Below are 14,869 nucleotides of genomic sequence, written 5' to 3'. Positions count from 1 at the left end.
TCCTGCTCGGCTCGAACTCTGGTGCCCAAGTGAAGTCTGACATTTTGTTCTCACCTTAGTTTCCATTTAGAGTCAATAGTTAGTCCATAGTTAGAGTCAATAGTTAGAGTCTTGTTCGCAATCGTCTAAAATCCTTCTCCAATATTCGCTCCGTATAATAGGGTGGCAATTTAATAGGGAAGGGGGCAGTGGACAATCCCCACTGTCCGGGTCTCGAACGTAGTCACCTCCACGCGGTGAGACCTGGGTTGGTAGCGTTTGCAAAGACTTTGCAAACGGTACCAAGCGAAGAACTACGATCTACTTTAAGAATCTTTGTATCCCAAATTGTAAAATATTGTAAAGTATGTTGGTCTTTCAATACAATATATGTGCTAATGAATGTTACGACGAAATAAAGGAAAGAACTCGATTGAATTTTGATTAATAAATTAACGAAAATAAACCTTGGAATTTTTATTTCACAATTCTTCCCCATTCCACTAATCCTGAGGGTAGCTACTTAAAATCAGTGTTCAAGCCGAACTGCTATTGATATCAATATCATCTGTTTCGAATCTAATTTATTGTAAAAGTGAATAATTCCGATTAAAAAATGAAGGGAAACAAATCTTCAGTCTGCTAAGATGTTGTACTTAGGTTTTCGATTTTAATACGAATTCTGATTAGGATCGTAGTTTCGATTTCGATTTTAATGACGATCGTGATTCTGGTTTCAATCTGATTTAGATAAATATTTGACCAAATGAAAAATAGAGTGAAATATTACTTCGAATGAATTCCAAGTAATGAATTAAATAGAGAAAAATTGTTTGTACGTCCAAGTACGCTAAAGAAATGATTATTTCAAATATTATGCAGTCAGGTAAAGTAATATTTTATTTTCGGCATTAGTTTTAATTCTGTCTTTCCACTCGGAATCTAATGGAGTCTTTAAATTGAAAAAATAACTACATCACTCGTCTGCTACTATATAGTAACTTCCAGTGCGCACGCTCCAATACTCCCACGATGTGCCTAACACTTGCTTGGTTTGCTTTCATTTCGGGTTAGGTTACAAATCACAATTTCAATAAACAACACGTACATTTCTCGTAATACATCGTAAACATGGTAAGATCTCTACATCTTCCTCCTGTGCTTTACATGTATAATCGAACGTACTATCTTATTTCAGGCCACTGCAATGAAAAAGGAGCTCTTCAAAGCGAAGAAGGTGGCACATCCAAACAGCAGAAAAACCATCGCGATTGCAAAAAGGACCAAAAAGTAATTATTTTGAATATTTTCACTCTACTCATTTTATTTCTTATTCCATTATAATTCTCCTTTATTAATACTAAAGCTATCGATAGTTTTTGCAGACTAATATATTATTTTATATTTTTTACGTTTACGTGCAATTTAGCACTGGTACTTCAGTTCAGTACCAGCTGGAATAATAATCACGACTTTATAATAATATGACAAACGTTTCACTTTTATTTTTTGTAGAAGAATTTAAAAACCATCATTCGACTGGTACGTAGTCATGAGGGTAGCGTTAATGGGGTGCAATTCGATAGCACACGATAAGCACAATGTTAATATTACTCATTAACGTTCGATTTCTTCATAGCTAAGTAAGGTCCTAGTTCTGTATTCTGCTATTAACTAGAATCCTCTGGATAACTCTACGCTACGTCAGTGACCAGTCAAGTTGATGAAGAAATACACAGATTCTTGATATCTCGTAGATAGCGTTAGTTAGAGAACATATTAGGAACACGAAATCCATTATTTCAGCTTTTTGTCAAGATAAAAAAATAATGGATCGACATAAAAATCGTCTAATATTTACTCATTCTGTATATTTTTGTCTGCCATATTTGTAAAACAGAGAACGTCATAAATTTACTTACCGAGTTTAGAAAAATCACGTGACTAACGCCTTAAATAAATACATTTTGTTACAGAATATCGAACAGACAGAAGGCAAAGATGAGTGGCTTGATAAAACAGAGCTTAGTCGGAGAGAAGATGATGTGGTTGAAAGAACATATGGTTCCAGATACATGTCCTTATACTCCAGAGCTGACTGCTCGGTTGTTAGAACTGTACGTAAGATGAATATTGGGAATACGAACTAAAACTGAGCAGAGTTTAAATTAAAGGTACATAGCGAGAAACGATGATGAAATGGAGCAGATCATGATCAAGAGATCCATCGGTGGCAAGAGAAATAGACAGCACGCCAGCAGAGAAGACGCGATACGAATGACCAAGGAGAGAGAACAGGAAGAGTACAATACCTGTGGAATAGGTAACGATAATTGATAATTTAAAGAACTTATGAAAGTTAAAAACTTTGTCAATGTACAGAAGAATTCTCTGCCGCAGAAATTCCTGATATTCTGAACACAGCTCAGTGCGAAATGCTGAGAAACTGGGACGGTGATCTCAGGTACTTGACCAATTTCAAGTTCAGAAGATTCGGCAGAAAGCATCTGAGCGAAACGTTGCAGAAAGGAAGCAGGGAACCGAAAAGAGAAACGACCAATCATCGACAGAGAAAGGCATTAGGCGAAATAGAAAACTCTGAGCAAGTTTAGCCTAATAATAGCGAGAATCAATTAGAACAAGTTAATTCTGCAGAAAATAATCGATCGGAGGAATGTTCAATGCAGATAGAATAAATTTTAGATACACATCCTGTATTCTGTTTTTGTTCTCCCTTGTTTTTCATTAGTCGGCACGAAAAAGTTCTTCCTAATCTTATTGTTAGTTCCCTTCCGCTTGCGAAATGCCGCGTTGCGTGAATTCGTTTCGCTCTCATCTCTTCTATGGAGAACAAAGGTAACCGTGGAAGGAAAAGCAGAAAGAGAGTGGACGGAAAAAAAATTCGATTGCGAAATAGTTGGCGAAACTGGAACATGCGAATGTATCCCGCATTCTCTGTTCCTGCGTTTCCTCGTTCCTTCTCTGTCTCGTTGATTACAAAAGACACGTAAATTAGTTCCACTGACGATATTGAAAAACCTTTGATAAATTATAATTTTTAATAAAGTGGAACACAGAGTACGGAAGGAACAATGAAAATATTTCATTTCTTAAATATGTTTTAATAGGATCTGGATTAGAGTAAAAATATTGAATAATTTAATTAAAGAAGAAAATTTGCAATGTGCAGGGCGATTGGAATCGCAATTACAAGAAATTTCTCTGGAGGACGAGAAAAGCTTGGAGAGGGGTACTGATCACGTGGATAAAAGTGAAAGTTGGCGAGTCTTTTGCTTTACTAAATAATCGGTATTTATTGCCATTTCGCGATAAATTAATACAATACATACGTACATACAAGGAAATCATTGAATATAGATAAAATTGTCATAAACTCGGGATTAAAACAATTACTTTTTAAATAAACTCGAAATGAAAATCGTCTGGTATTTGCTAACTTCCGAGTAATGGACATTTACGTTGCACGTTAAATATTGATCATCTTGAACGACGTGTTTGTTAACAGAAAGTCAGGAATCTACGCGATGATCATCGGATTACGTGAACGTTTCTAGAAAATTTCCTTTGCAAATGACAATATCTGCGTATCGAATGAATCGTACATCAAAATTGCAATTAGGATGTAGAAAATAGAACTGTGCGATCAATGCGATGTGACGGACGTTATTTTCATGCTCGCTTAAGCCTAACGACGCTCGCGTCCTTGCATTCTCGGTAATTACATCGCGATGGTTAATCCTCCCGCTCGTTACACGGATACGGGCCGTCGAATTAGAAAGTTTGTCATCCAGCTGCACCTCTTTTCGAGATGCTACTTGATTCTTGAACTATGCGGAAGGATGACGAGGCCAGAGAAATGTCCAGCCGACGTGTGAAACTCGAGGCGTCGCGCGACAGATGACATTCTGTTTGTTTGTTCAAGGATTGATGAGATACATACATCGAGTCTGAAGAGATTCGCAAATGATTTCAAAGGACTATACATATTTCGATAAATGTTATTATTAGATCATTAATGAGTAAGTATAAAGAAGACTAACAAAATTAACTGACTCAACTTGAATTAAAATGAAACACAAGAAATGCGGCAAGAAGAAATGAATGAAAAAAATGTTTAATCAAAGAAAGACCGAAAGTAAAAGTAATTAAAGACAAAGGATTCGAGCGTTATTACTGAGATAATTGGTAGAAAACAATTTTTACTTCTTAGAATGTCGTTCAATTTCGCGGTCCATGGCGAATGAAAAGAAATGAGCGGAGAAAGAGAAGAATCCGGCGAAAAGAGAAAAGAAGGGTAGGGAATTTCTCCAGTGGAATCTCGGGGACGGAATTCGAGGATCGACTCGGTTTAAAGAAAAGTCGACCAAAGGCATCGACACGAATACTTGTATACCTGCGCGCCTGTTCTCTCGCTACGAGGAGACGAGGCAGACACCTGAGAGGAGAACAGCTTCGCGAATGTAGGTCCTCGGGTCGCCACCTATAATGCGAACCTCCCACCACGTTAACCCGTTCCACTGTCGTTACAGGCCCCTTCAAGAAATCCGTAACCCGTTTCACCGTTGCGTTCATTCAGTCCACTGGGTACACTCCGTATCATAAATCGCGAGTCTATTGGTCCATCGAGGCAATTGATAGTAATCTTAGAAAGACAATCATCGACCATAATTTACTATCCAATTTTAGTTCACCGTTTATTGATCAAACAGAAATTCTAATTAAAGAATCACAAGGGGCTACATGTAAGCTCGAAAGATGCGATAATTGACAGATTGATGATTTCAATAAAAAATATTCATCAGACGTTTATATGTTTAACTCGATTTTAATTCCCTTGTGTCTTACTAAACCGTCTCCAGACTTATGAAGGGGAGTGTACACGCGGTCAACAGGTGGACCACCTTATCGGGAGATGCTCCGGCAAGGTTGACTTTAACAGGAGCGTCTCGGGATGCTGGACACGCGTACAGGATGCTTCCAAAGAGGCAAACGAGACTATAGGACATCCTGAATGGATGGAAGGTCTTAAAAAACAGGATGTACAAGACCTGACGTTTTACTATCAGTTTTAAGTTATCAAACAATTGTTAAAAAATTGATTAACAACATTTCATTTAATTGATAAATAATAATTATTATTGAGTGAGAACACTTTGTGTTGAACTTTTGTGGACACGAGACTCATTTTGTATTACTTCTACGATAATAATAATGGGAGAGAATTGTTATCGTGGTACCATCAAACACAAGTAGTTCATTACCTACTTTAAAATTTCAGTACAAATTCTAATAAGCACTTGTGGCTATAGTGAAATTTTTTTTTATAAACCTTTCTACGTGAGACTTGGAAGCGTTTGAAAGGGACATCTCAAGCGGGTATTTCGCATAAATTACTTTTCTCCTCGCGAGAAAAGATAAATAAAAGATCCGTTATTTTCGAAAGTAATACCTGTCGAATTCTCCAGTCGTAGAGAAACTTAAAAAATGATTACACGGACAAAAAGTTTTCAGACACAGTAAACATGTAAACAATATAAATAATAACTAATTAAAAATATGCCCTCCGAAACCATAATTGCCGAAATGGCAGCATTTTAATTGCTACCGAATTTTCATGATTGACGAGGCAGAAGCTTGACAGGTGAATCGGCACGAGTGCAGCAGCTGCGATGACGTTTGGTGCACCGACTGGGATTAGCCACGTAACGGGTGTCTGTGTAATACGGCTCGAAAGTGGCGATACCTGGAACGGAAGCGAAAAAAGGAACGATCTTGGCTCGCTGTTGGAATTAATCGGACAACTTTCATTATGAATACTTTCTGCGTCACCTCGGCCAGTTTCTATATTTCATTTTTAATTGAAAGGTGTTTCCTCGCCTCGGCTTTTGCTGCAATTATTTGTATCCTAGTGTATTCAATAGACAGTAATTAGCGAAACAGAATCTTTTAAATTTTAACAATAATTCCAGCAATTTTTTACGTCTTGTTCTAAATGCTAATTCAATCTGAATCTTTATTTCCTATACAGATCACGTCTACTCATCTACTTTTCAATTCTGTCATTACCATATCCCACCGATTCCACTATTCCCATTTTCCTCGACCACTAATTACACCTCCCATGATCCGTCCCAAAATCCCCAAACCCCCATTTCTCACTCCGAATCCGCGCTCTCCCCATTCTCTCACCGTTCCCCCTTCCGTTAACCACTGAAACGTCAAGAAAAGAGATTTCTTCGGTTTGCAAGAAGAGGACGCAAGGCCACGCGCTTTGCATCGTTTTTGGCGCAAATGCGCGGCCATGCAGCGGCATTAGAACGACAATAAACGATAATAACGTGAAAGGTGTGAATAGTAGAGGAGGACGAAGCTCGACGAGTAAACACGGTTTAACTGAAATTAACTGAGAAAACGAAGAAACAGCGAGAATCACGGTGGCGGCGTTGAGGAAGGGGGCCATCGAGGAGAAGTGGGGCCTTACTCGGCTCGCCTCTGGCCTCTCTCTCGATATACACCTTTCTCCGGTTCCCAACAGCCGGCGGCGGGCCTTGCTTCCCCTTCAGTCCTCGACGGGACACAGACAAAGTTACGCACCTCGGAGAAAGGTCAATCGGTCGGCTGCTCCGCTCGTCGAGTGCCGGAGCTCTCGTTTAAACCGTGTCTGGTGACTAGCTGGAAATTCGTCTGCCTCAACGTGGATAAGAGACTGTGACAACGCGACGAAAGACTCCGTCGTTTTAACCCTTTCTTCTACATCCGAATCGTTCACCGTTTTTCTTTTTTCTTTTTTATTTTTGTTTCACACTTTTTCTCGTGTCGGTTCCTCTTTTGTAAATTGTATATTGTGACACGGTGTGGAAAAGGATTTTGGTGCCGATGTAACGGGGCAACGTTCGGACCGTTTCGTTACATGATAGTGCACCGTATTCTTCTGGTAATTTCGTGAAGAGAGCGGGTTCTCCGTGGCCAGCGGGGAAGAACAGATGGGCAAAGACATGTGGAGGCTCTGGTTCACGAAGCTACTGCTGCTGACGGTCCTCTTGCTCCTCGCCGTCGTGCAAACGAGATCGCAGGGTGAGCTCATTGACCCGCATACAATTGCCTAATTCATTAATCAGTTAATCGGTCAGACCAGCTTCATCAGTGAGACATTGATATGACCAAAGTGTCATCGAATTCTCTCGTGTAAACATTTTTCCCGAACGGCTTGTGCAAACGATGATTTGCGTCACGGTAGCTACCGGACTGGGAAACGCGTTAAACACTTTCTAATTTCGTCGCCTCGAGTTAGGGAGAAAATACCTGTCGCCGTTGTGCAATTGCGATGCAGGAAGGACATACCCGGTGCGCCCGGGTGTTTACTCGATTTCGGTCGGAGTTCGGAACGCGGCAGAGCCGGAAGGAAATTGACTTGGGAACGGATCAACAATTTACCTCGCTCGCAACAGCTGTTCTTCCGCGTGCGAGATCGCGTGCATAGTTGTTCTCCCATTAACAGGACATCCACTTTTACGCGGGTTCTCACAGAAAACGCGCGTGCAGGATCTCCGTCTAACGTGCTTCCCCGCGATTACACGGCTAGAGATTAGCTCTGCGTGAACGCAGCTTTGTCGTCACGAGAGTACAAATGAAGAAACGGTTAAGGTAGTTAGCTGTCGAGGTGTGTATAAGAGAGCTCCGTTTGATTTTATAATTCACGCTCATTTCGAGACGAGACTGAACTCTGGTAATAATACCTAATGAATGGAGTGGTAATAATGTTGAAGATAGGGGATGCACGGATTTATGGTGAGGACATTGATGGTTCAGGTTGAACTAGATTGCCTGAAAGGTTCGTTCGTTTATTAATGGGTGAATTAGCGCAGGTATATGAAAATAAATTGAATATAATATAATGAAATAAATCAGGCACGTTTAAGAGAAGTCACTATTCATTGAGATTATATTTAATAAAGTAAGTGTTACAAAGTGTGTGAAGCAAAAATCGCTAAATAATTATACAGAATTCTGTCATTGTCGAATCTATATTTTGCCCTCCAGTATAAGAATTCAAGATGTAATAGCAATGTTAAAAATTGTACACAGTGTATTATTAATATAAATAATAGGTGTTAAAATTCGAATGATTTGTCATTGTTTTCATGTAAGGGCTCGTACAACCTTAAATTCAGTAGATAAAGGATCGCGTGGTAATTGAGCATACTCGTGGGAAGGAACGAGTGTTAGATCGGGATTGATACGCGGGGTGCTCGTAAGACAGAGGGGAGGGGGGGGGGAGGACTAGTGAATGAAGGTAATTTTGAGCAACGCGTTGCATAACTTCAATGGAATTAACGTTAACAACCGGCGAATACATTAAACAGATAATGCCCGTGTACGGTGGCGTTTTGCAAACCGTGTAACGGTGAGCGCGACGTAACAATACGTCGCGTAAATTATTCTGACCCAAATCATCCGTAAAACAAATGCAAAGATACGTCTTCGCTTTTATGAAACAGAAATGCAACACGAATACAAGTCTCAGGATGAAAGTATGATACACTCTGATATATTGAAATGTCAAGAATAATGATGTTATAATGATATTGATATTCACTGTAATTTATGAAGCAATTCATAAATCATCAATAATAATTGATGAAGCATGTAACTGTTTTTAGAAATATATCAGAAAATGCAACTTTTGCAGATCTAAGTAATTCATTAAACTGAATATTAGAAAAGTTATTCAATTTTAAAGTATCTACGAATATTCCTAAACTTCGCTGTGTATGTATGTATAAAATAATTAATGATTGAAGGATAGGACCTGCGTGAAAACGGAACGGAAACCGGCGAATGAAACCGATCTTGCCGATGCCATAAATACGAGAGCCTGACGAGAGAAATTGGGACCTGCGAACCGCGCGAGCATTAGAAAATAATGCCGATAGTTACTCAGCTTGTGTGTTACGAATAACGGTCCGCCGCGCGCGGCTCTCTTCTGTTATGTTTGAGCTCGCGCGGCGTTCTACTCCGAGTATCCGCTTGTTCGATTCTCCGATCGGACCCGTAGATCGACGATCCGTTTACGACGCGCCGCACGCTACCGTAGATCATCGATCGAGCCCGGCCTGCACCAGATAGAACGATAACGTCGTTAAGATTCTTATCGCTAATCGAATCGAGCGGGAACGCACCGGGCGAAAGATAATTAATTAGCAGCGCGCACACTTCTCCTCCTTTGTTCCCGGGGTTCGAATAAAAATCTTGTGGATAAAAAAAAGAAATATATTTTTTATGCCAAAATATCAAAGAGAATTTTACGCAAATAAATACTGACCTTTATTAGCCTTAAAGCTAATAACACGAATAATCTCACCTAGTTTTTTAAAAATGGTAATGGAATGATAATGGTTAAAATTAAAGAGAATGAGCAAGTTGCGCATAATTGAATACAATATATCCCGCATGTCAAAAGAATTATTTCTTTCTATCCTTAAATACCGAACGAACTTAATTGCCAATTCGATGTTTTATAATTCAATAAAAATGTTTTATTATTCAATAAACAATTACGATTGAAATAACCGTAGAATTGTAATAAAATCGCGTGTTTCCAAGGATTACTTGTTTACCTGGCGCGGAAGTGTCTGGTAGCGTCGTTGACTTCGCGGTCGGCGGCACGCCGATAGAACGGCGAGCCTCGGTTTATTAAATATGTATGTAATCATCGGGCAGCACGAGCCGGCCGCCGCGGCAGCGCTCGCGTAATTCTTCAATTAAACTCCCCGGAACGATGGCTCGGTTCTGCCATCGCGAGTTACCCCTCCGGAATCAGAAAAACAAACCGGCGAGCAAGCCTACGTTGTAACTTCTAATTGAATGAAAGAAGGAAGTCGACTCGGCGCGAATTAGTTTCCCCGCTTCTTGCGTATCTTCTTATCGCGTCCGTGAATGAAACGAATTACGTGATTTCAGAAATCCAGTTTAATTACTGAGAATGAAAAACGTTCGAGAAGTGTGGGAGAACTGCTGCTGACGGTTCATATAGTTTGTTGACCATAAATTCCGTTTTTTTTTTTTTCTATTATCTCGCGGGTTTTATCGGAAATACCGGTTCCCCGGTATAAAGGGTTATCGTTGGAACTGACGCAGGTAAATCTTCGCGGACGACATCGGCGCGAGGCATCGAACGTCCGAGTGGAAAACAAACCGCGTATCCGCGATAAGATCGCCGGGTTTCGCAAGCTCGTTCGCGCGGAGGATCCTTTCGACGCGGGCCGATAGGAATCGGTGAACGATAGGAGAAGCCGCGGACGACTCTTTCACCGGCGCGGTGGAAGAGGCTGGCTAGTTAGGAAGAGGAGATCCCCTCTGGTTTTGCGCGGCAGTGAATGGAAACGCGGAGGTAATGTCCGCAAGGCCAACCGGCGCCGAGAAAAATGCCGCGAATAATGCAACCGCCTCTGTTCCTACCTCGTTTTCTCTGCCGTGGTGTAACCGAGGACTTGCGTTTCATGAAATCGTACACGACTCGTAAATTCTTCAGCCAAGGCTCGGATTTGCAGGCTTGAAGGATCGATTAGCATTTTATCTCCTGCTTCGTTTTCAACATTGTTCCAGTCCTAAAATACCTGTCACGTGTTTATGAAATGAAATGACGATACTACAAAACTATATCTAATATTTGAAGCCATAAACTTCTAGGAAAAATTTATAGAAATGTTCGACGTGTTTCTTTAAACAGGTGATTTTTAATATATAACTTTGCCAAAAGTTTAGGAGATATGATGAAAAGCTATAGTAAATTACTCGATTTCTGATCAAGTAACAATTTCTATAGTCAACAGTGACTGTCAGTCATGAATGACTGCCTCGGCGCCTAACGTGTTAATGCAACATTAGAAATGAACAAAGAATAATAGAATAAAAAAATGTGGATAATTCTGAAAAGGACACTTTCTAAACCGAGTGGCACTAAAGGTAACAGAAATCAGTGAGTAACGTAACAAGTTCCTGATAATGTGCGTAAGCGCATTCCTTGAGTCGAACGCGTCCGCGTTTGCGCTCGGCAAATTAAACGGCACTCGAAAAAGGAGTGCCCACCCTTAGATGGCCGACTGGACAATTGCGCAAACGCGGACAGAAGCAAATGTGTCTTAGCTTGCTAATCGGTTTTTCCATCGAATAGAGAAAGTTTCTAAGCGGCACAAAGGAAAAAGAAAATAGTTCACACGTTGAACGAGGCTCTTCCCGCGGCTCGTTTCAGATTTAAATCGAGAATGACGCTTTCTTTAATCCTTTTTCGTTAAAGGAAAGAGAAATTGAAAACTGATAAGGAGATCAAATGAAAATCGCTTCTGTTTAATTAACGGTGCTCTTTCGTCAAAGTAATTCATCGGGGGAAAGCTATTAATCGATGAGCCACTCGTATACGTGGATGCGAGTGGAAATCTCGGTCGCAGGCTGTAAGAAAAGTGAACACGCGTTCGGCTTGCCTTTTCCGATCGGCCTGCTATTGGGAAATCCTCTGGAAAGTAAACTGAAGACTGAGCTAGCTTCATTGCTGATGCAAAATGCATCTTTCTAACTAGAAACAACATCGATCAAGAGATCTATCGGTAAACTTTAAAGACACTGAGAAAGGGATGTTGACACATGTTCAGAAATAATTAAACATAGATACTGTAATTAAGGTAGATAAGCAAGAAATAAAGTTCGAATACAAGAAACTGCATCTAGTTTACGTAATCTCCAAAAATACTTAATCATGAAAGTGAAAGATCTGCATAAATAAATTACATTCCTCGTAGAGATCTCGTAGAATCAATTTTAGATTAGATCAGAGAATACGTAAATATCGACTGTCTAATTATTACGAATTTCCTTATTTTCCTTATCTCGCCGACAGTTTTACATAGCTTACATCAGAGTAAGTTCAGCAAGTAGCTTAACAATCTCAGCACCTACGAGAAGGACTCCAAATACTGTTTACAAAGAGACACTTCAATATAAAATGAATTTCATAATTTTTCAGCCGACAAAAGTATTACGGCAGGGAATGCTATAATTTTATTTTTTATTTCAGGCATTTTATAATTCTCGTCGGGTTGAAGGAATCGAATTAAATGTCAGACAGAACTAGTTCCGCTACCATTCGTTCGATCGGCCAGAAGTTAGTGGAACGACATTTTAGTGACATTTGCGTCACAGGCTCGAACCGTCGGTCCGTGTTAAAGCATATTACGTGTACCGGGACAAGTATAACTGCTACAATAACTATCGGATAATGATATTCATACGTTGCGTGTACGCTTTACGCGTTTTTCAGATTCGTCGTGCAGGAAATAGATTAGCTGAAAGTTAAGAGGCGGGCCGCGAATGTCTGATTCGAAGTGAAACCACGACGAAATATCACGTAGTCTCGTTTTCTCCGTGCGATCATGCACCGGCTCCTGTGGCAATTAGAGGCACCGAGGCAGCCGCTGCTCGTTTGTACCAATCATATATTTTATCGAACGTTGGCCGTGAAATTACACCGTCATTTACACAGATTTATTACATCAGCGTGGTTGTCAGAACACAATGAAAAATCAAATTCAATGGTTCCGCGTTAAATGAAACGACTGAGCCGCAGGTACATAGACACGTCGTCAGACCTTGGCGATTAGAATTCTCCAGAGAGAGTCTGATCCGAAACAAGAAGCATGTCCATTAGGCTGGGTGAGTGTGGCGAGAAGAAAGATCATAATCGGGCAACGCCTGTTCGTTAGAGGCGAGGAATGAAAGGACGGCGGGTGCATTGGAAGGCCATTCGGAATCGCGAGCAGCTCTGAATATGTATCCAATACCAGTACGAGTGCAAGACAGATTTCAGTTCTAGCCAAGGCCGCCGATTCGAAAGGGACGTGTCACGGTCGTCGCGAATGCGTCCTTTATCATTTTTCATTCCGTCACGGTGTCGAACAAGAGTTCAGTTCAGTAATCCTTCAATTAAATAAACTAACTAAACTAAACTAAACTAAACTAAACTAAACTCTAAACGCAAAAATAATATAAATAATATAAATGCATGTTGTGAGGATCGACGAGATTTCAATGATCTCTTAATGGGTCGATAATTAGAAAGATTTGGCCACACGTTGTGTAGAATAATTTGACGTAATACGAGATTCAGTTAACTGGAATTTCACTGAAGTAGGAAGATAGTAAAATCTCGGGTGGAAAAATGTGCCATGGGAATGTGCTCGGTTCATGAAAGTGGACACGTGGACATCACTCTCGCGGCGTGCTTCAGGCGATGAAAGTTTGCATTCCCTCGTTCGCACCGAGTCCTCTACGGATCAGGTCCTAATTTCACGAACTCATGATTTTGAACACTCACCAAGCATACCTGACCCTTTTGCAATATGACTTTCTATTACAGAACGAAATAATAAATACACCTTATCATTACCGTCTTATTACACACCGTGTATATTAAAATTTCACAGGATTTGCTAGTAATTCATAAATTAACATCTAAACGCAGATATTGTTACAACAGAATTTCGCCGCGAGATTGGTCGTTGCGTCGTTTATCGTTTCCTGTACGAGCATTGCTTCCTAGCTCGCGGATCCCAAACGCAATTCAATCACAACTATCAACTCTCTCTGCGTCTGCACGACACGAGCCGAACGAAACGTCTTCGATCCGAGAATAATTTTCCACGGGGTCGTTCGCATCGTTCCACTTCCGCGTTCGCCAGTCTCGCGTGCGAACTTTTCGTACTTTCATCCGATCGAAGGGGTATATACATACATACATACATTCATACATTCATACACTCGTGTCCACAAGTTACCGGACAGTCTTCAGGACTGCCGATAAATTCTGTTCTAAATTCTAGATCAATAATCACGGTGAATGACAAACTGACCCAGTTTACGTTAATACGAAACATATAAAAAATGATTTACATCACGAGTTTAGTACGATTCTACATGTTGTTTGACGGCGACTTGATTTATGAACGAGAGTGTGCATACCGGTGTACAAGTGTGTACTCGGGATGGAATTCGCTCGATGACTGATAGTAAATGATGTTAACGGACCGGCCGATACGTGTCGAGCATACGCGCTGGCTAAACAAAGGCATCGGCGCGACTCGGCCCGCGTAATAACAGGGCTTCGAGCAACGATCCGATCCAGATTGGTTTCGCTCGATCGCTGACCCAGATTTTTGCATAATCTTATGCAACCGTGTTAAACAAAAGGCCCTCCTAACGGGCCGTTACGTGACATCACTAGCAAGCTCCGTTTCCTCGTATCTGAATGACTAGCCATGAGTGGAACTTTTTATCTGGGACCGGACGAATTAATCATAGGAATTAACACTAAATCTAAAATAAACCTAGTTTTTAAATTGTTTTACGAACAATGTAAAGAAAATGAGAATTGTTTTGTTATATTGTTAAAATTATAATTATTATTTAAGGTTCTATGAGTCCTTTTAGAGAAAAGCAATGACAAAGCAATTAAATTTTAACAGTTATTTAATATTACATTAATAAAACACTATAAAAAATGATTATTAAAAAATATAATGTATAGTAAATATCCTAAATGTCGTTCCTAATGTTATTATATCTATATTAATTGTTATCCTAATTTTTGTTCACGTCACAATTTCTACTCGTCATTTTTTCTATAATTTTACATGTAATCTTAAGCCAGTGAGTAAAAACTGTGACACGAACAGAAATTGGGACATTTACTATAGTAATCGTACATTAATGTGCAAGAACTGTCGTTAGATTTAGTGTTAAGGATGTATTGGCTATATAGTCCATACCAAAAGTTTATGTACCTTAGAAAAACGCATTTCCGGTAATTAAAAATAGTGCA

At 40.0% G+C, this 14,869-nt stretch overlaps 2 protein-coding genes across 2 annotated transcripts in view; both read left to right on the top strand.

The window, feature by feature from the left end:
* The first annotated feature begins 1,001 nt into the window (after positions 1 to 1,001).
* LOC108630140 (translation machinery-associated protein 16) lies at positions 1,002 to 2,696 on the top strand. The gene is made up of 5 exons (XM_018033208.2): positions 1,002 to 1,113; positions 1,178 to 1,269; positions 1,956 to 2,096; positions 2,154 to 2,302; positions 2,380 to 2,696. Exons 1-5 carry the CDS (start codon positions 1,111 to 1,113, stop codon positions 2,589 to 2,591), a joined length of 597 nt encoding a protein of 198 aa, XP_017888697.1. The 5' UTR covers positions 1,002 to 1,110; the 3' UTR covers positions 2,592 to 2,696.
* A 3,870-nt stretch (positions 2,697 to 6,566) lies between these two features.
* LOC108630128 (mucin-17) overlaps positions 6,567 to 14,869 on the top strand; it is a 61,485-nt gene continuing 53,182 nt past the window's right edge. The window contains exon 1 of the mRNA XM_026817831.1: positions 6,567 to 7,074. Within this exon, the coding sequence (XP_026673632.1) occupies positions 6,984 to 7,074 (91 nt within the window). The 5' untranslated portion in view covers positions 6,567 to 6,983. The remainder of the gene's footprint in view (positions 7,075 to 14,869) is intronic.

This window comes from Ceratina calcarata, unplaced genomic scaffold, assembly GCF_001652005.2.
Source record: "Ceratina calcarata isolate Rehan_Ccalc_2016 unplaced genomic scaffold, ASM165200v1 scaffold7.2, whole genome shotgun sequence".
Lineage (NCBI taxonomy): Eukaryota > Metazoa > Arthropoda > Insecta > Hymenoptera > Apidae > Ceratina > Ceratina calcarata.
Note: the sequence above shows the minus strand (reverse complement) of the source record. Positions and strands in the feature narration are given on the sequence as shown.